Source organism: Phasianus colchicus, chromosome 37, assembly GCF_987193195.1.
Source record: "Phasianus colchicus chromosome 37, bPhaCol1.hap1.1, whole genome shotgun sequence".
Lineage (NCBI taxonomy): Eukaryota > Metazoa > Chordata > Aves > Galliformes > Phasianidae > Phasianus > Phasianus colchicus.
In genome coordinates this window covers 2,380,884-2,400,146 of record NC_143472.1, presented here as the reverse complement: position 1 = coordinate 2,400,146, position 19,263 = coordinate 2,380,884, and the positions used below count along the sequence as shown (strand labels likewise).

Genomic DNA, 19,263 nt, shown 5'->3' with positions numbered 1-19,263 from the left:
TGTGTGGGCGTGGCTTTGGCGACGGGCGTGGCTTAGAGTGGGGGCGGGGCTACGGCAGTGTGTGGGGGACGAGGGCGTGGCTTTGGCAATGGGCGGGGCTTCGAATGGGGGCGGGGCTACGGTAGCGTGTGGGTGAGTGGGCGTGGTTTTGGCGATGGGCGTGGCTGAGAATGGGGGCGGGGCTACTGCAGTGTGGGGGGATGAGGGCGTGGTTTTGGCGATGGGCGGGGCTTCGAATGGGGGCGGAGCTACGGCAGTGGGGGTGGAGGATCAACACCTCTCGTGCCCTTATTGGAGCAGCGGGGCTTCGTGCGAGGTGGGGCGGCGCCCTTCGGGGCCGTTTCGGCGCATTTTGGGGTCGTCTCCGAGGAATTTGAGGCGTCGCCCCACAGTGGGGAAAACATGGCGGCGCCCTCAGGGCCTTTACTTCCCGGCATGCCTCACGGGCACCGCCTATTCCACATCCACTTCCGGTCGCGACCCACGCACCGCCTTCACTTCTGGCTACGCACTTCCCCTTTCTCCCAGACTTCCCGTCGTACCCCGCGCACCGCCTTCACTTCCGGTCCCGCCCCTCCCCTTCCGCCTACACTTCCCGTCGTGCCCCGCTCTCCGTTCCCGTCGCCGCCCGCGGTCCCGGTGAGGAGCGGCCCGGCTCGGCCCGGCCCGTTTGGGGTCTGCGGTCGAGCCGATGATCTCCGGGTGCGACCGGAGCGGAACGCGGCGATCGACCGCGGCCTACCGACATCCTCCGGTATCCACGGGAGGCCTGCGGCGTTCCGGCCGCGCCCCGCCGAGGGCCGCGGAGCCCCGCTGAGGTCCGTACCGGGTAACGGAGCCCCGCCGAGACCCCCTTCGGAGCCCCTCCCTCCTGCGGCCCCGCTCCGAACCCGGCTGCGGCTCCGCGGGGCCCCGACCCATCACACCACCCCCCACCCCCGGGCCGCCCCCCCCGGCTCCGCAAGGAGACCCCCGGACCGGAGCCGAACCCCAACTCCGGGGTCCCTCCGAGCCCCCAAACCGGAGCCCGGCTCCGAACCCCCCGAGCTGCAGCTCTGACCCCCGCCGGGCCCCATCTCCCCCCCACCAGGCCTCTGTCGGAGCCCCCGTCTGACCTCTGACCCCCCCCCACGTGACCCCCGTCTAACCGCACGTGACCCTTGCCTGACCCCCATCTGACCCTGCTTACCCCTCTATCTGACCCCCACCTGCCCCCCATCTGACCCCCACCTTATCCTGTACCTGCCCCCCATCTGACCCCCACCTTACCCTCTATCTGACCCCCACCTTATCCTCTATCTGACCCCCATCTGACCCCCATCTATCCTCTATCTGACCCCCACCTGCCCCCTATCTGCCCCTTATCTGTCCCCCATCTTTCTCCCCTATCTGACTCCTACATGACCCTCCACCTGCCCCATATCTGACCCCCACTTGACCCCCACCTTACTCCCCCCCTTACTCCCCTCTCTCCCCCCACCTGCCCCCCCTTACTCCCCTATCTGCCCTCCCCTATCTCCCCACACCTGCCCCACACCTGCCCCCCCCCCTTACTCCCCTATCTGCCCCCCCTTACTCCCCTCTCTCCCCCCACCTGCCCCCCACCCGCCCCCCCTTTCTCCCCTATCTGACCCCCACGTGACTCCCCCCCTTACTCCCCCATCTCCCCCCACCTGCCCCACACCTGCCCCCCCTTACTCCCTTATCTGCCCCCCACCTGCCCCTTATCTGCCCCCTATCTGCCCTCCCTTACTCCCCTATCTGCCCTCCCCTCTCTCCCCCCACCTGCCCCCTATCTGCCCTCCCTTATCTGCCCCCCACCTGCCCCCTATCTGCCCCCCCTTACTCCCCTCTCTCCCCCCACCTGCCCCCCCTTTCTCCCCTATCTGACCCCCACGTGACTCCCCCCCTTACTCCCCCATCTCCCCCCACCTGCCCCCCCTTACTCCCCTGTCTGCCCTCCCCTCTCTCCCCCCCTTACTCCCCTTATCTGCCCCCCCCCTTACTCCCCTATCTGCCCCCCCTTACTCCTTATCTGCCCTCCCCTCTCTCCCCCCACCTGCCCCCTATCTGCCCTCCCTTATCTGCCCCCCACCTGCCCCTTATCTGCCCCCTATCTGCCCCCCCTTTCTCCCCTATCTGCCCTCCCCTATCTCCCCACACCTGCCCCCCCTTACTCCCCTATCTGCCCCTTATCTGCCCCCCCTCACTGCCCCCCCTCCCCGCAGCCATGGGGCTGAAGCCGTGGCAGAAAGCCCTGTTCCCTCTGCGCTCGGTCTCGGCGGTGGTTCGGCTCTTCGAGGCGGAGCTTCGTCAACCGGAACCGGATCTGGTTCTGCTCTCTTTGGTTCTGGGTTTCGTCGAACATTTCCTGGCCGTCAACCGCGTGCTTCCCACCAACGTGCCGGGCGTCAGCTTCGAGGCTCGCCCGGGTCCGGATCCGCACAGCGCCGCCTATTTCCCGGTGGCGGATTTATCCATCGTGGCCGCTCTTTACGCCCGGTTCACGGCTCAGATCCGGGGGGCCGTGGATCTGTCGCTCTACCCCCGGCCCGACGGTTTTTCGTCCCGGGAATTGGTCCGCAAAGTGGCCGACGTCATTTGGAACAGCCTCAGCCGCTCCTACTTTAAGGACCGGGCGCACATCCAGTCGCTCTTCAGCTTCATCACCGGTAGGGGGCGCTGCGGGGGGGGGGTAACGGGGGGTAACGGGGGGGTGGGGGGTGATGGGGGTTGGTGGGGGGCGTTGGGAGGCAATGGGGGGGTGATGGGGAGGGTAATGGGGGGGGTTGGGGGGCGATGGTGGGGTGATGGGGGGTTGGGGGGTGGTGGGGGGGCAATGGGGGGGGTGATGGGGGTGGTTGGGGGGTGGTGGGGTCGATTTGGGGATAATGGGGGGTCGATGGGGGGGGGAATGGTGGGGGGTGATGGGGGGGGAATGGTGGGGGTCGATGGGGGGGTAATGGGGAGGGTAATGGGGGGGTTGGGGGCCGATGGTGGGGTGATGGGGGGTTGGGAGGTGATGGGGGGGGTTGGGGGTGGGGGGGTCGATGGGGGGGTGATATGGGGGTTGGGGGGTGGTGGGGTCGATGGGGGGAATGGGGGGGTCGATGGGGGGGGAATGGTGGGGGGTGGTGGGGTCGATGGGGGGATAATGGGGGGTCGATGGGGGGGAATGGTGGGGGGTGATGGGGGGGTCGATGGAGGGGTCGATGGGGGGTTGGGAGGCGATGGGGGGGTAATGGGGAGGGTAATGGGGGGGGTTGGGGGCCGATGGTGGGGTGATGGGGGGGTTGGGAGGTGATGGGGGGGTTGGGGGTGGGGGGGTCGATGGGGGGGTGATGGGGGGATTGGGGGGTGGTGGGGTCGATGGGGGGATAATGGGGGGTCGATGGGGGGGAATGGTGGGGGGTGATGGGGGGGAATGGTGGGGGTCGATGGGGGGGTCGATGGGGGGGTCGGGAGGCGATGGGGGGGTAATGGGGGGGGTTGGGGGCCGATGGTGGGGTGATGGGGGGGTTGGGGGGTGATGGGGGGGTTGGGGGTGGGGGGGGTCAATGGGGAGGTGATGGGGGGGGTTGGGGGTGGGGGGGGTCGATGGGGAGGTGATGGGGGGGGGTTGGGGGTGATGGGGGGGTCGATGGGGGTCGATGGGGGGAGGAATGGTGGGGGGAATGGGGGGTGATGGGGGTCGATGGGGGGCAGAATGGTGGGGGGAATGGGGGGGTCGATGGGGGGGAATGGGGGGGTCGATGGGGGGGAATGGGGGGGGTCGATGGGGGGGGGAATGGTGGGGGGAATGGGGGGGGTCGATGGGGGGGGAATGGTGGGGGGTCGATGGGGGGTCGACGGGGGGGTTGGGGGGTGATGGGGAGGTGATGGGGGGGCGATGGGGGGGTCGATGGGGAGGCGATGGGGGGGTTGGGGGGTGATGGGGAGGTGATGGGGGGGGGGAGGAGCAAAACCACTCCACAGCTGCTCTTCCTGCCCCATAACCCCCTCATATCCCCCCATAACAATCCCATATCTCCCCCAAAGCTGCTCTTCTTGCCCCATAACCCCCCCATAACCATTCCCCTGCCCCATAACCCCCCCATAGCTGCTCTTCCTGCCCCTTATCCCCCCCATATTCCTCCCATACCCCCCATAGCTGCTCTTGCTGCCCCATAACCCCCTCATATCCCCCCAAAACCACCCCATAACCTCCCATATCTGCTCTTTCTGCCCCATAACCCCCCCATAACCACTCCCCTGCCCCATAACCACCCCATAACCACCCCATACCCCTCCCATAGCTGCTCTTCCTGCCCCATATCCCCCCATAACCCCCCCTATGCCCCCCATAGCTGCTCTTCCTGCCCCTTATCCCCCCCATATCCCCCCCATAACCCCACCATAGCTGCTCTTTTTGCCCCATAACCCCCCTTAGTCATCCCATATCCCCCCCATATCTGCTCCCCCTGCCCCTTATCCCCCCCATATCCCCCCCATAACCCCACCATAGCTGCTCTTCCTGCCCCATAACCCCCCATCACCATCCCATATTCCCCCCATAGCTGCTCTTGCTGCCCCATAACCCTTTCATATCCCCACAAAACCACCCCATAACCCCCCATATCTGCTCTTTCTGCCCCATAACCACCCCATAACCACTCCCCTGCCCCATAACCACCCCATATCCCTCCCATAACCCCCCCTAGCTGCTCTTGCTGCCCCATAACCCCCTCATAACCCCCCAAAACCACCCCATAACCCCCCATAGCTGCTCTTCCTACCCCTTATACCCCCCTTATCCCTCCATAACCCCCCATAGCTGCTCCCCCTGCCCCATAACCACCCCATATCCCCCCCACAACCCCCCCCAACCTCTTTGTGCCCCCCAGGCACGAAGCTGGACAGCTCTGGGGTGGCGTTCGCCGTGGTGGGGGCCTGCCAGGCCCTGGGGCTGCCCGACGTCCACCTGGCTCTGTCTGAGGACCACGCCTGGGTGGTTTTTGGGAAGGGGGGGGAGCAGACGGCCGAGGTCACCTGGCACGGGAAGGGCAACGAGGATCGGCGCGGGCAGAGCGTGCAGGCGGGGGTGGCCGAGAGGGTGGGTAATTTGGGGGGGGGGGGGGGATTTGGGGGGGTATAGGGGTGGTGGGAGGGGATTGGGGGGGGATTTGGGGGGGTATAGGGGTGGTGGGAGGGGATTGGGGGGGGATTTGGGGGGGTATAGGGGTGGTGGGAGGGGATTGGGGGGGATATGGGGGGGATTTGGGGTGGTTGGGGGGGATTGGGGGGGATTGGGGGGGATATGGGGGGGATTTGGGGTGGTTGGGGGGGATGTGGGGGGGATATGTGGGGGTATTGGGGTGGTTGGGATAGGGGTGGTTGGGGGGGATGTGGGGGCGTATTGGGAGGATAGGGGGAGATTGGGGGTGATTGGGGGGGATATGGAGGAGATTGGGGGGATGTGGGGGTGGTTGGGGGGGATGTGGGGGGGTTGGGGGGGATTTGGGGGGGTATAGGGGTGGTGGGAGGGGACTGGGGGGGATGTTGGGGGGTATTGGGGGGATATAGGGGGGATGTGGGGGGGTATTGGGGGGATTTGGGGTGATTGGGGGGGTATTGGGGGGATTTGGGGTGGTTGGGGGGGATTGGGGGGGATATGGAGGAGATTGGGGAGATGTGGGGGTGGTTGGGGGGGATGTGGGGGGGATTTGGAGGGGATATGTGGGGGTATTGGGGGGGATGGGGGGAATATGGGGTGGTTGGGGGGGATGTGGGGGGGGTTGGGAGGGATATGGGGGGGGATATGGGGTTATTTGGGGGGGATGCGGGGGGCTGTGAGATGTTCGGGGGACCTGGGGGGGTGTCTATGGGGCTGACCCCCCCTTCTCCCCCTGGGGGGGTGTCTATGGGGCTGCCCCCCCCTTCTCCTCCTGTGGGGGTGTCTATGGGTCTGACCCCCCCCTTCTCCCCCTGGGGGGGTGCATATGGGTCTGACCCCCCCCTTCTCACCCTGTGGGGGTGCATATGGGGCTGACTCCCCCTTGTGGGGGTGCATATGGGGCTGACCCCCCCCTTCTCACCCTGTGGGGGTGCATATGGGGCTGACTCCCCCTTGTGGGGGTGCATATGGGGCTGACCCCCCCCTTCTCACCCTGTGGGGGTGCATATGGGGCTGACTCCCCCCTTGTGGGGGTGCATATGGGTCTGACCCCCCCCCTTCACCCCTTGTGGGGGTGCGTATGGGGATGACCCCCCCCTTCTCACCCTGTGGGGGTGTCTATGGGGCTGACCCCCCCCTTCTCCCCCTGGGGGGGTGCATATGGGGCTGACCCCCCCCTTCTCCCCCTGGGGGGGGTGCATATGGGTCTGACCCCCCCCTTCTCACCCTGTGGGGGTGCATATGGGGCTGACCCCCCCCTTCACCCTTTTGGGGGGTGCATATGGGTCTGACCCCCCCCCTTCTCACCCTGTGGGGGTGCATATGGGGCTGACCCCCCCCCCCCGTGGGGGTATCTATGGGGCTGCCCCCCCCCTTCTCCCCCTGGGGGGGTGCGTGTGGGGCTGCCCCCCCCCCTGTGGGGGTATCTATGGGGCTGCCCCCCCCCCCTGTGGGGCTGTCTATGGGGCTGACCCCCCCCTGTGGGGCTGTCTATGGGGCTGACCCCCCCCTGCCCCCCCCAGAGCTGGCTGTACCTGAAGGGCTCCTACCTGCGCTGCACCCGGCACATGGAGGTGGCCTTCATGGTCTGCGCCATCAACCCCAACATCGACCCCCACAGCGACAGCCTGGAGCTGCTGCAGCTGCAGCAGGTGCTATGGGGCGGGTTATGGGGCGTGTGGGGTGGGTTATGGGGGGCTGTGGGGTGTGTGGGGCGGGTTATGGGGTGCTGTGGGGTGTGTGGGGCAGGTTATGGGGTGCTATGGGGTGTGTGGGGCGGGTTATGGGGGGGTTGTGGGGTGCTATGGGGTGTGGGGTGGGTTATGGGGCGCTATGGGGTGTGTGGGGTGGGTTATGGGGCGCTATGGGGTGTGTGGGGTGGGTTATGGGGGGGTTGTGGGGTGCTATGGGGTGTGTGGGGTGGGTTATGGGGGGGTTATGGGGTGCTATGGGGTGTGTGGGGTGGGTTATGGGGGGGTTATGGGGTGCTATGGGGTGTGTGGGGTGGCTTATGGGGGCTTATGGGGTGCTATGGGGTGTGTGGGGTGGGTTATGGGGGGGTTGTGGGGTGCTATGGGGTGTGGGGTGGGTTATTGGGTGTATGGGGTGGGTTATGGGGTGCTATGGGTTGTGTGGGGTGGGTTATGGGGGGGTTACGGGGCGCTATGGGGAGTGTGGGGCGGGTTATGTGGTGCTATGGGGCGCTATGGGGTGGGTTATGGGGCATTATGGGGTGTGGGGTGGGAATGGGTTGTGTGGGGTGGGTTATGGGGCGCTCTGGGTTGTGTGGAGTAGGTTATAGGGTGCTATGGGGTGTGTGGGGTGGGTTATGGGGGGCTATGGGGTGTGTGGGGCGGGATATGGGGGGGTTATAGGGTACGTGGGGTGGCTTAGGGGTGCTATGGGGTGTGAGGGGTGGGTTATGGGAGGTATGGGGTGGGTTATGGGGCGCTGTGGGGCGCCCCCTACAATCTCTTCATTCCCCCCCCCAGCGCCTCCTGTGGCTCCTGTACGACATGGGGCATCTGGAGCGGTGAGCCTGTGGGGCCGCCCCATGGCGCTGTGGGGCTGACGCTGTGGGGCTGACGCTATGGGGGGCTGATGCTATGGGGGGCTGGCGCTGTGGGGCTGACGCTGTGGGGTGACATTATGGAGCTGACGCTGTGGGGTGACGTTATGGGCTGACGCTGTAGGGTGATGCTATGGGGTGATGTTTTGGGGCTGACACTGTGGGGCTGATGCTATGGGGGGGTGGCGCTGTGGGGCTGATGCTGTGGGGTGATGCTATGGGGCTGACGATGTGGGGTGATGTTTTGGGGCTGACACTGTAGGATGATGCTGTGGGGTGATGTTATGGGGCTGACGCTGTGGGGCTGAAGCTGTGGGGGGGTGACACTGCGAGGGTGACGCTATGGGGCGACGTTATGGAGCTGACGCTGTGGGGCAGATGCTGTGGGGTGACGCTGTGGGGTGACGTTATGGGGTGACGCTATGGGGCTGACGCTGTGGGGTGATGGTATGGACTGACGCTGTGGGGCTGACGCTGTGGGGCTGACACTATGGGGTGACATTATGGGGCTGATGCTGTGGGGTGATGTTATGGGCTGACGCTGTGGGGCGACGCTGTGGGGCTGACGCTGTGGGGTGATGCAATGGGGTGACGCAATGGGGCTGACGCTGTGGGGTGATGTTATGGACTGACGCTGTGGGGCTGACGCTGTGGGGCTGACACTATGGGGTGACGCTATGGGGCTGACGCTGTAGGGTGACATTATGGGGCTGACGCTGTGGGGCTGACGCTGTGGGGCGACGCTGTGGGGGGCTGACGCTGTGGGGGGCTGACGCTGTGGGGTGACGCAATGGGGTGACGCAATGGGGCTGACGCTGTGGGGTGATGTTATGGACTGATGCTGTGGGGCTGACGCTATGGGGGGGTGGCGCTATGTGGGGCTGACGCTGTGGGGTGACGCTGTGGGGTGACGCTATGGGGCTGCCCCACAGCTACCCCATGGCGTTGGGCAACCTGGCCGACCTGGAGGAGTTGGAGCCGACGCCGGGGCGGCCGGACCCACTGACGCTGTACCATGAGGTGGGGGGTGGCGCCGCTATGGGGCAGGGTCGCTATGGGGCGGCGTCTCTGTGGGGCGGTGTCTCTATGGGGCATTCCTGTGGGTCTCTATGAGTCTCTATGGGTCTTTATGGGGGAGCATTTCTATGGGTCTCTATGGGTCTCTAGGGGGTCTCTATGGGGCAGCGTCTCTCTCTGTGGGTCTCTATGGGGCGGCGTCTCTCTCTATGGGGTTCTATGGGTCTCTATGGGGCATTTCTATGGGTCTCTATGGGGCGGCGTCTTTCTCTATGGGTCTGTACGAGTCTCTATGGGTCTCTATGGGGCGGCGTCTCTCTCTATGGGGTTCTATGGGTCTCTGTGGGGCATTTCTATGGGTCTCTACGGGTCTCTATGGGGCGGCGTCTTTCTCTATTGGTCTGTACGAGTCTCTATGGGTCTCTATGGGGCGGTGTCTCTCTCTACAGGTCTCTATGGGGTGGTCTCTCTACGGGGCATTTCTATGGGTCTCTATGGGTCTCTATGGGGCGGCGTCTCTATGGGGCTCTATGGGTCTCTATGGGGAGGCGTCTCTATGGGTCTCTATGGGGTTCTGTGGGTCTCTATGGGGTGGCGTCTCTCTCTATGGGTCTCTATGGGGTTCTATGGGTCTCTATGGGGTGGCGTCTCTACGGGGCATCTCTATGGGTCTCTATGGGTCTCTATGGGTCTCTCTCTATGGGTCTCTATGGGTCTCTCTCTATGGGTCTCTATGGGGTGGTGTCTCTCTCTATGGGTCTCTATGGGTCTCTACGGGTCTCTATGGGGCGGCGTCTCTCTCTGTGGGTCTCTGTGGGTCTCTGTGGGTCTCTATGGGGCGGCGTCTCTCTCTATGGGTCTCTATGGGTCTCTATGGGGTTCTATGGGGTTCTATGGGGTTCTATGGGGTTCTATGGGGTTCTATGGGGTTCTATGGGGTTCTATGGGGTTCTATGGGGTTCTATGGGGCGGTGTCTCTCTATGGGTCTCTATGGGTCTCTATGGGTCTCTATGGGTCTCTATGGGTCTCTATGGGTCTCTATGGGTCTCTATGGGTCTCTATGGGTCTCTATGGGTCTCTATGGGTCTCTATGGGTCTCTACGGGGCGGCGTCTCTACGGGGCATTTCTATGGGTCTCTATGGGGTGGCGTCTCTCTATGGGTCTCTATGGAGTTCTATGGGTCTCTACGGGGCGGTGTCTGTATGGGGCATTTCTATGGGTCTCTACGGGTCTCTATGGGGCGGCGTCTCTCTCTACGGGTCTCTATGGGGCGGTGTCTCTATGGGGCATTTCTATGGGTCTCTACGGGTCTCTACGGGTCTCTATGGGGCGGCGTCTCTCTCTATGGGTCTCTATGGGGCGGCGTCTGTATGGGGCGTTTCTATGGGTCCCTATGGGTCCGTGCGGGGCGGCGCGGTCCGTGTGGGCGTTGTCGGCAGCGCCCCCTACAGGCCGCCCGTTTGCCCGCAGGCCATCGGCTCGTCGCGGCGGCACTACGACAACGCGCACATCTACCCCTACCTCTACCTCGCCGGCTTCCACTGCCGCAACCGCAACGTCAAGGAGGCGCTGGGCGCCTGGGCCGACACCGCCACCGTCATCCAGGAGTGAGCGGGGATGTGGGGTGATGGGGTGCTATGGGGTGCTATGGGGGGATATGGGGTGATGGGCCGACACCGCCACCGTCATCCAGGAGTGAGCGGGGATGTGGGGTGATGGGGTGCTATGGGGTGCTATGGGGTGCTATGGGGTGCTATGGGGTGCTATGGGGTTATGGGGCGACACCGCCACCGTCATCCAGGAGTGAGCGGGGGGACATGGGGTGATGGGGTGCTATGGGGTGCTATGGGGTGATGGGGTGCTATGGGGGGATATGGGGTGATGGGGTGCTATGGGGTGATGGGGTGCTATGGGGTGATGGGCCGACACCGCCACCGTCATCCAGGAGTGAGTGGGGTGTGGGGTTATGGGGTGCTATGGGGTGCTATGGGGTGATGGGGTGCTATGGGGGGATATGGGGTGATGGGCTGACACCGCCACCGTCATCCAGGAGTGAGCGGGGATGGGGTGCTATGGGGTGCTATGGGGTGATATGGGGTGATATGGGGTGCTATGGGGTGCTATGGGGTGATGGGGTGCTATGGGGTGCTATGGGGTGATGGGGTTATGGGCCGACACCGCCACCGTCATCCAGGAGTGAGTGCGGTGATTGGGTGCTATGGGGTGCTATGGGGTGATGGGGGGTGATGGGGTGATGGGCCGACACCGCCACCGTCATCCAGGAGTGAGCGGGGGGTTATGGGGTGCTATGGGGTGGGATGGGGTTATGGGGTGATGGGGGGATATGGGGTGATGGGGTTATGGGGCGACACCGCCACCGTCATCCAGGAGTGAGCGGGGGGTTATGGGGCTATTGGGTTATGGGGTGATATGGGGTGATATGGGGTGATGGGGGATATGGGGGGATGGGTGCTGTGGGCCGACACCGCCACCGTCATCCAGGAGTGAGGGGCGGGGGTTATGGGGTGCTATGGGGGGTTATGGGGGGATATGGGGGGTGATGGGGGGATATGGGGTGATGGGGGGCTATGGGGTGATATGGGGGGCTATGGGGTGATATGGGGAGCTGTGGGGGGTTATGGGGTGATGGGGGGGTTAGGGTGGTTCCCACCCCCCACTTGTGGGTCCCATTCCCACCCCATGGCTCCCACCCCCCACTTGTGGGTCCCAATCCCATCCCATGGCTCCCACCCCCCACTTGTGGGTCCCAATCCCACCCCATGGCTCCCACCCCCCACTTGTGGGTCCCAATCCCATCCCATGGCTCCCACCCCCCACTTGTGGGTCCCATTCCCACCCCATGGCTCCCACCCCCCACTTGTGGGTCCCAATCCCATCCCATGGCTCCCACCCCCCACTTGTGGGTCCCAATCCCACCCCATGGCTCCCACCCCCACTTGTGGGTCCCAATCCCACCCCATGGCTCCCACCCCCCACTTGTGGGTCCCAATCCCACCCCATGGCTCCCACCCCCCACTTGTGGGTCCCATTCCCACCCCATGGCTCCCACCCCCCACTTGTGGGTCCCAATCCCACCCCATGGCTCCCACCCCCACTTGTGGGTCCCATTCCCACCCCATGGCTCCCACCCCCCACTTGTGGGTCCCAATCCCATCCCATGGCTCCCACCCCCCACTTGTGGGTCCCATTCCCACCCCATGGCTCCCACCCCCCACTTGTGGGTCCCAATCCCACCCCATGGCTCCCACCCCCCACTTGTGGGTCCCAATCCCATCCCATGGCTCCCACCCCCCACTTGTGGGTCCCAATCCCACCCCATGGCTCCCACCCCCACTTGTGGGTCCCAATCCCACCCCATGGCTCCCACCCCCCACTTGTGGGTCCCAATCCCATCCCATGGCTCCCACCCCCCACTTGTGGGTCCCATTCCCACCCCATGGCTCCCACCCCCCACTTGTGGGTCCCAATCCCACCCCATGGCTCCCACCCCCACTTGTGGGTCCCATTCCCACCCCATGGCTCCCACCCCCCACTTGTGGGTCCCAATCCCATCCCATGGCTCCCACCCCCCACTTGTGGGTCCCATTCCCACCCCATGGCTCCCACCCCCCACTTGTGGGTCCCAATCCCACCCCATGGCTCCCACCCCCCACTTGTGGGTCCCAATCCCACCCCATGGCTCCCACCCCCACTTGTGGGTCCCAATCCCACCCCATGGCTCCCACCCCCCACTTGTGGGTCCCATTCCCACCCCATGGCTCCCAGCCCCCACTTGTGGGTCCCATTCCCACCCCATGGCTCCCAGCCCCCACTTGTGGGTCCCATTCCCACCCCATGGCTCCCACCCCACACTTGTGGGTCCCATTCCCACCCCATGGCTCCCACCCCACACTTGTGGGTCCCATTCCCACCCCATGGCTCCCACCCCACACTTGTGGGTCCCATTCCCACCCTATGGGTCCCCTTCCCACCCCATGGCTCCCAGCCCCCACTTGTGGGTCCCATTCCCACCCCATGGCTCCCACCCCCCACTTGTGACTCCCGTTCCCACCCCATGGCTCCCATTCCCACCCCATGGCTCCCACCCCACACTTATGGGTCCTGTTCCCACCCTATGGGCCCTGTTCCCACCCCCCACTTGTGGGTCCCAATCCCACCCCATGGCTCCCACCCCCCATTTCTGGGTCCCATTCCCACCCCATGGCTCCCACCCCCCACTTGTGGGTCCCATTCTCACCCCCCACTTGTGGCTCCCATTCCCACCCCATGGCTCCCATTCCCACCCCATGGCTCCCATTCCCACCCCATGGCTCCCATTCCCACCCCATGGCTCCCACCCCACACTTATGGGTCCTGTTCCCACCCTATGGGTCCCATTCCCACCCCATGGCTCCCACCCCACACTTGTGGGTCCCAATCCCACCCCATGGCTCCCACCCCGCACTTATGGGTCCTGTTCCCAGCCTATGGGCCCCGTTCCCACCCCCCACTTGTGGGTCCCGCCCCACAGCTACAATTACTGCCGCGAGGACGAGGAGATCTACAAGGAGTTCTTCGACGTGGCCAACGACGTCATCCCCAACCTGCTCAAGGAGGCGGCCAGCGCCGAGCCCCACGGCGACAAGGTGGGAGCGGGGGCGCTTATGGGGCCGGGGGGGAAGGGGGGGACACTTATGGGGCTGGGGGGGGAAGGGGGGGCACTTATAGGGCTGGGGGGGGAAGCGAGGTCCCACATTTATGGGGCTGGGGGGAGAACAGTTAGGGGGTTGTGGGGGGAAGGGGGGGACACTTATGGGGCCGGGGGGGAAGGGGGGGACACTTATGGGGCTGGGGGGGGAAGGGGGGGCACTTATGGGGCTGGGGGGGAATGAGGGGGGGTTGCACTTATGGGGCTGGGGGGGGAAGCGAGGTCCCACAGTTATGGGGCGGAAGCGGGGTCCCACACTTATGGGGCTGGGGGGGGAACGAGGGGGGTTGCACTTATGGGGCTGGGGGGGAACGGGGGGCACAGTTATGGGGCTGGGTGGGGAAGGGGGGGACACTTATGGGGCTGGGGGTGGAAGGGGGGGTTGCACTTATGGGGCCGGGGGGGGAAATGGGGTCCCACACTTATGGGGCTGGGGGGGGAACAGGGGGCACAGTTATGGGGCTGGGGGGGGAAGCGAGGTCCCACATTTATGGGGCTGGGGGGAGAACAGTTAGGGGGTTGTGGGGGGAAGGGGGGGACACTTATGGGGCTGGGGGGGGGGGCGCTTATGGGGCCGGGGGGGAAGGGGGGGCACTTATGGGGCTGGGGGGGAATGAGGGGGAGTTGCACTTATGGGGCTGGGGGGGAAGCGAGGTCCCACAGTTATGGGGCGGAAGGTGGGTCCCACATTTATGGGGCTGGGGGGGAACGAGGGGGGTTGCACTTATGGGGCTGGGCGAAGCACAGTTATGGGGCTGGGGGGGAATGAGGGGGGGTTGCACTTATGGGGCTGGGTGGGGAAGGGGGGGACACTTATGGGGCTGGGGGTGGAAGGGGGGGTTGCACTTATGGGGCCGGGGGGGGAAGTGGGGTCCCACACTTATGGGGCTGGGGGGGGAATGGGGGGCACAGTTATGGGGCTGAGGGGGGAAGGGGGGGGGTTGCACTTATGGGGCTGGGGGGAGCACAGTTATGGGGCTGGGAGGGGAAGGGGGGGCACTTATGGGGATGGGGGGGAAGCGAGGTCCCACATTTATGGGGCTGGGGGGAGAACAGTTAGGGGGCTGGGGGGGGAATGGGGGGCACTTATGGGGCTGGGGGGGAATGAGGGGGGGTTGCGCTTATGGGGCTGGGGGGGGAAGCGAGGTCCCACAGTTATGGGGCGGAAGCGGGGTCCCACATTTATGGGGCTGGGGGGGGAAGGGGGTGGGTTGCACTTATGGGGCTGGGGGGAGCACAGTTATGGGGCTGGGGGGGGAAGTGGGGTCCCACACTTATGGGGCTGGGGGGGGAACGGGGGGCACGCTTATGGGGCTGGGGGGAATGAGGGGGGTTGCACTTATGGGGCTGGGGGGGTAAGGGGGGGTCTCACACTTATGGGGCTGGGGGGCAAGGGGGGTTGCACTTATGGGGCTGGGGGTGGAAGGGGGGTTGCACTTAGGGGGTCTCACACTTATGGGGCTGGGGGGAAGGGGGGGTCGCACTTATGGGGCTTGGGGGGGTCCTATGGGGTCAGTATGGGGAGCTCTGTGGGTCCCCCACACTTGGGGGTCCCACATTTTGGGGGTCCATATGGGTGAGCCCCATTTAAGGTGGCTCCACAATTCTGATGGAGGTCCCCCCCATTTGGGTGGGGGTCCCACACTTTGGGGGTCTCACATGGGGTCTCTGTGCCCCACATTTGGGGGTCCCACACTTTTGGGGTCCCACATGGGAGCTCTCTGGGTGCCCCACGCTTGGGGGTCCCACACTTCGGGGGTCCGTATGGGTGGGCCCCATTTAAGGTGGCCCCACATTTAAGGTGGCCCCACGATTCCAATGGAGGTCCCCCCCATTGGGGTGGGGGTCCCACATGGGGTCTCTGTGCCCCACATTTGGGGGTCCCACATGGGAGCTCTCTGGGTGCCCCACACTTGGGTGCCCCACACTTCGGGGGTCCATATGGGTGAGCCCCATTTAAGGTGGCCCCACATTTAAGGTGGCCCCACGATTCTGATGGAGCTCCCCCCCATTCGGGTGGGGGTCCCACACTTTGGGGGTCCTACGTGGGGTCTCTGTGACCCACATTTAGGGGTCCCACATGGGAGCTCTCTGGGTGCCCCACACGTTGGGTGCTCCACACTTTGGGGGTCCGTATGGATGAGCGCCATTTAAGGTGGCCCCACATTTAAGGTGGCCCCGTGATTCCAACGGAAGTCCCCCCTATTTGGGTGGGGGTCTCGCATTTTGGGGTAACTATGAAGGGTTCCCCCATTTCAGGGGGGGGTTCCTCTCCCCTCCTCTCACCCTGAGCCTTTTCCTCCCCCTCCCCCACCCCCCCCCAGGCGCCGCCCAGCCCCGGGGGTCTCTCAGCCCTTCAGGACCCCGAATGCTTCGCCCACCTCCTTCGTTTCTACGATGGCATCTGCCGCTGGGAGGAGGGCAGCCCCACCCCCGTCCTGCACGTGGGCTGGGCCACCTTCCTCGTGCAGTCCCTGGGCCGCTTCGATGGGCAGGTGGGGCGGGGGGGGTTATGAGGGTCCTGGGGGGGTTATGAGGGTCCCGGGGGGGTTATGAGGGTCCCGGGGGGGTTATGGGGGTCCCGGGGGGGTTATGGAGGTCCTACTTGGGGTTATGGGGGTCCTGGGAGGGGTTATGAGGGTCCTATGTGGGGTTATGGGGGTCCCAGGGGGGCTATGGGGTCCTGGGGGGGTTATGAGGGTCCTACGTGGGGTTATGGGGGTCCCGGAATGGGTTATGGGGGTCCTGGGGGGGCTATGGAGGGGGTTATAGGAGTCCTGGGGGGGGTTATGGGGGTCCTGGGGGGAGTTATAAGGGGTTATAGGGGGTTATGAGGGTCCTATGTGGAGTAATGGGGGTCCTGAGGGGGGTTATGGGGGTCCTATGTGGGGTTATGGGGGTCCCAGGGGGGCTATGGGGGGGGCTATGGGGTCCTGGAGGGGGTTATGAGGGTCCTACGTGGGGTTATGGGGCTCCTGGGGGGGGTTATGAGGGACCTGGGAGGGGTTATGAGGGTCCTATGTGGGGTTATGGGGGTCCCAGGGGGGCTATGGGGGGGGCTATGGGGTCCTGGGGGGGTTATGAGGGTCCTACGTGGGGTTATGGGGGTCCTGTGGGGGGTTATGAGGGACCTGGGGGGGGTTATGGGGGTCCTATGTGGGGTTATGGGGGTCCTGGGGGGGTTATGGAGGTCCTACTTGGGGTTATGGGGGTCCTGGGAGGGGTTATGAGGGTTCTATGTGGGGTTATGGGGGTCCCAGGGGGGCTATGGGGTCCTGGGGGGGTTATGAGGGTCCTACGTGGGGTTATGGGGGTCCCGGAATGGGTTATGGGGGTCCTGGGGGGGCTATGGAGGGGGTTATAGGAGTCCTGGGGGGGGTTATGGGGGTCCTGGGGGGAGTTATAAGGGGTTATAGGGGGTTATGAGGGTCCTATGTGGAGTAATGGGGGTCCTGAGGGGGGTTATGGGGGTCCTATGTGGGGTTATGGGGGTCCCAGGGGGGCTATGGGGGGGGCTATGGGGTCCTGGAGGGGGTTATGAGGGTCCTACGTGGGGTTATGGGGCTCCTGGGGGGGGTTATGAGGGACCTGGGAGGGGTTATGAGGGTCCTATGTGGGGTTATGGGGGTCCCAGGGGGGCTATGGGGGGGGCTATGGGGTCCTGGGGGGGTTATGAGGGTCCTACGTGGGGTTATGGGGGTCCTGTGGGGGGTTATGAGGGACCTGGGGGGGGTTATGGGGGTCCTATGTGGGGTTATGGGGGTCCTGGGGGGGTTATGGAGGTCCTACTTGGGGTTATGGGGGTCCTGGGAGGGGTTATGAGGGTTCTATGTGGGGTTATGGGGGTCCCAGGGGGGTTATAGGGGTCCTGGGGGGGGGGTTATGAGGGGTTATGGGGGACCTGGAGGGGATTCTGGGGGTCCTGGGGGGGGTTATGAGGGTCCTCTGTGGGGTTATGGGGGTCCCAGGGGGGCTATGGGGGGGGCTATGGGGTCTTGGGGGGGGATTATGGGGGTCCTACGTGGGGTTATGGGGTTCCTGGGGGGGGTTATGGGGGGCTATGGGTGTCCTGTGTGGGGTTTTGGGGGGATTTGGGGGGTTATGGGGGTCGTGGGTAATGGAGGCCCTAGGGAGGGGTTATGGGGGTCCTGTTGGGGGGGGGCGTTATAGGGGTTTAGGGGTGTCCTATGTGGGGTCTGGGGGTCCTGGGGGGTTTTGCGGGGTTATGGGGATCCTGGGGGGCATCATAGGGGGTTATGGGTGTCCTGTGTGGGGCTGTGGGGGGGGTTATGGGGGTCCTGGGGGGGGGGGCGTCATGGGGGGGGATTGGGTTTTCAGGGTCCCACCTTTCCCTCGGCCCCGCCCCTCGACGTGGCCCCGCCCCCTGACGCCGTGGCCACGCCCCTCAGGTGCGCCAGCAGCTCCGATTGGCGCCACGTGACCCCGCCCCCGCGGACGACGCCGAAGAAGGGGGCGGAGCCGCCGGAGGGGAGGAGTCACGTGAGGGTCGGCGCCGCCCCCCGCGCCGCGAATCCCGGCCGGAAGCTCCGCCCCCCGCCAAGCGCCCGCCCCCCGCGCGTCGCCCCGCCCCTTCCCCTTCCGCCGAGTCGCAGGGGGGCGTGGCTTCGGGGCAGCAAGGGGGCGGGGCTTCCGACCAAGAGGGCGGGGCTTCGGGAGCCAGCGAGGGCTCAGCGCAAGGGGGCGGGGCCTCCGGACAGGGGGGCGGGGCTTCGTCGCAAGGCTGCGTGTCCTCTGAGCAAGGGGGCGGGGCGTCCGAGCAAAGGGGCGGGGCCACTGCCGCGGGGGGCGGAGCTTCGGGAGCCCCCGGGTTGGCGCTGGCGTTTCGCAGTCAGAAGATGCGCGGGATGCAGGAGCTGCTGCGCGCCCCCCGCCTCAATTCCAGCGCCATCAAACTGCAGCTCACCGCGCAGTCCCAGGTGCAGCCGCGCCGCAACCGCGCTCCGGGAGGGGCTTACTCCGTCGCCTTCCTGCGGCGGGCACGGAAAGGGACGTAAGGGAGAGGTCCTGAGCGTGGCTGGGGCTCGCCGTGCGGCCCGAAGGGGATGTTGCCCCCCCTCCCTCCCCCATCCCGCACGCGTACGTGGACTGAAACGTTCGCTGGGTTTCCCCGAACGCACGTTCCGCCGCACCCACGTGTGCCACACACGTGTTTTTCCTTCCACGTGGCCTTAGAGGTGTGGTGGGTCCGCCGTCCTTCCCCTTTCCCACCCCCATCCCCCACGCGTGCCCCACGTGTCCGGTTGTGCTGCCACACGTGCCCGTTTCCTGTGCCCACGTGGCCTTAACCGCCTGTCAGACCCCCCCCGCCCACCCCTACGTGCTTCCCCTCACGTGACTCCGTCCCCGCGTTCGTATCCTCCGTCTGACCTCTACGTTCAGCCCCGCCCCCGCCACGTGACCCCCCGCATCCAATAAACAGAGTTTTTTTTTTTTCCCGCTCGTCCTTTATTCCCACAATGCTGCGCGCGGCGCAACCGCCCCCAGCATCCAATGGGGGCTCGGCCCCCGCGTGACGTCACCGCCAGCGCTCCGCAGGATGGAGACGCGCTCGGCCAATCCCCGCGCCCCTCGAAGCCCGCCCTCCGCCTTCCACCAATCCGCTCCGCCTTCCTTTTGATCGGCGTTTCTCTCAGCCAATTGCAGCGGTTTCCACCTCAGCGCTAATTCCCTCCCCCTGACGCTCGCTCTCCACCAATCCGTGCCACTCTCTCGCTGATTGACGTGTCGTTCAGCCAATCCAATCTCTTTCCTCCCGCCAACGCTTAGCCCTCCCCAACTCGGGGCCTGCTCTCCG

At 65.4% G+C, this 19,263-nt stretch overlaps 2 protein-coding genes across 3 annotated transcripts; both read left to right on the top strand.

The window, feature by feature from the left end:
- The first annotated feature begins 575 nt into the window (after positions 1-575).
- MEN1 (menin 1) lies at positions 576-18,892 on the top strand. 2 transcript variants are annotated; one of them, XM_090129693.1, is made up of 10 exons: positions 576-818; positions 2,229-2,672; positions 4,884-5,092; positions 6,676-6,804; positions 7,645-7,685; positions 8,654-8,741; positions 10,211-10,347; positions 13,272-13,386; positions 15,773-15,943; positions 17,858-18,890. In XM_090129693.1, exons 2-10 carry the CDS (start codon positions 2,231-2,233, stop codon positions 18,461-18,463), a joined length of 1,938 nt encoding a protein of 645 aa, XP_089985819.1. In that variant the 5' UTR covers positions 576-818; positions 2,229-2,230; the 3' UTR covers positions 18,464-18,890. The 2 variants fall into 2 exon arrangements, with proteins under 2 accessions (XP_089985819.1, XP_089985820.1); XM_090129694.1 differs by lacking the exon at positions 15,773-15,943 and having other exon boundaries at positions 17,858-18,892.
- Positions 11,730-13,263, top strand: LOC149913484 (uncharacterized; the record flags this gene model as incomplete). The annotated part of the gene is made up of 1 exon (XM_090129575.1): positions 11,730-13,263. A coding segment is annotated over exon 1 (1,464 nt), but the record flags the coding sequence as incomplete, so codon positions are not given.
- Positions 18,893-19,263: the final 371 nt, after the last annotated feature.

Bases quoted from the DNA above. Each gene is read 5' to 3' on its own strand.
- MEN1 (XM_090129693.1), top strand. From the start codon at position 2,231: ATGGGGCTGAAGCCGTGGCAGAAAGCCCTGTTCCCTCTGCGCTCGGTC. The intron at 5,093-6,675 runs GTGGGTAATTTG...TGCCCCCCCCAG, and splicing joins AGGCGGGGGTGGCCGAGAGG to AGCTGGCTGTACCTGAAGGG. The intron at 15,944-17,857 runs GTGGGGCGGGGG...CACGCCCCTCAG, and splicing joins TGGGCCGCTTCGATGGGCAG to GTGCGCCAGCAGCTCCGATT.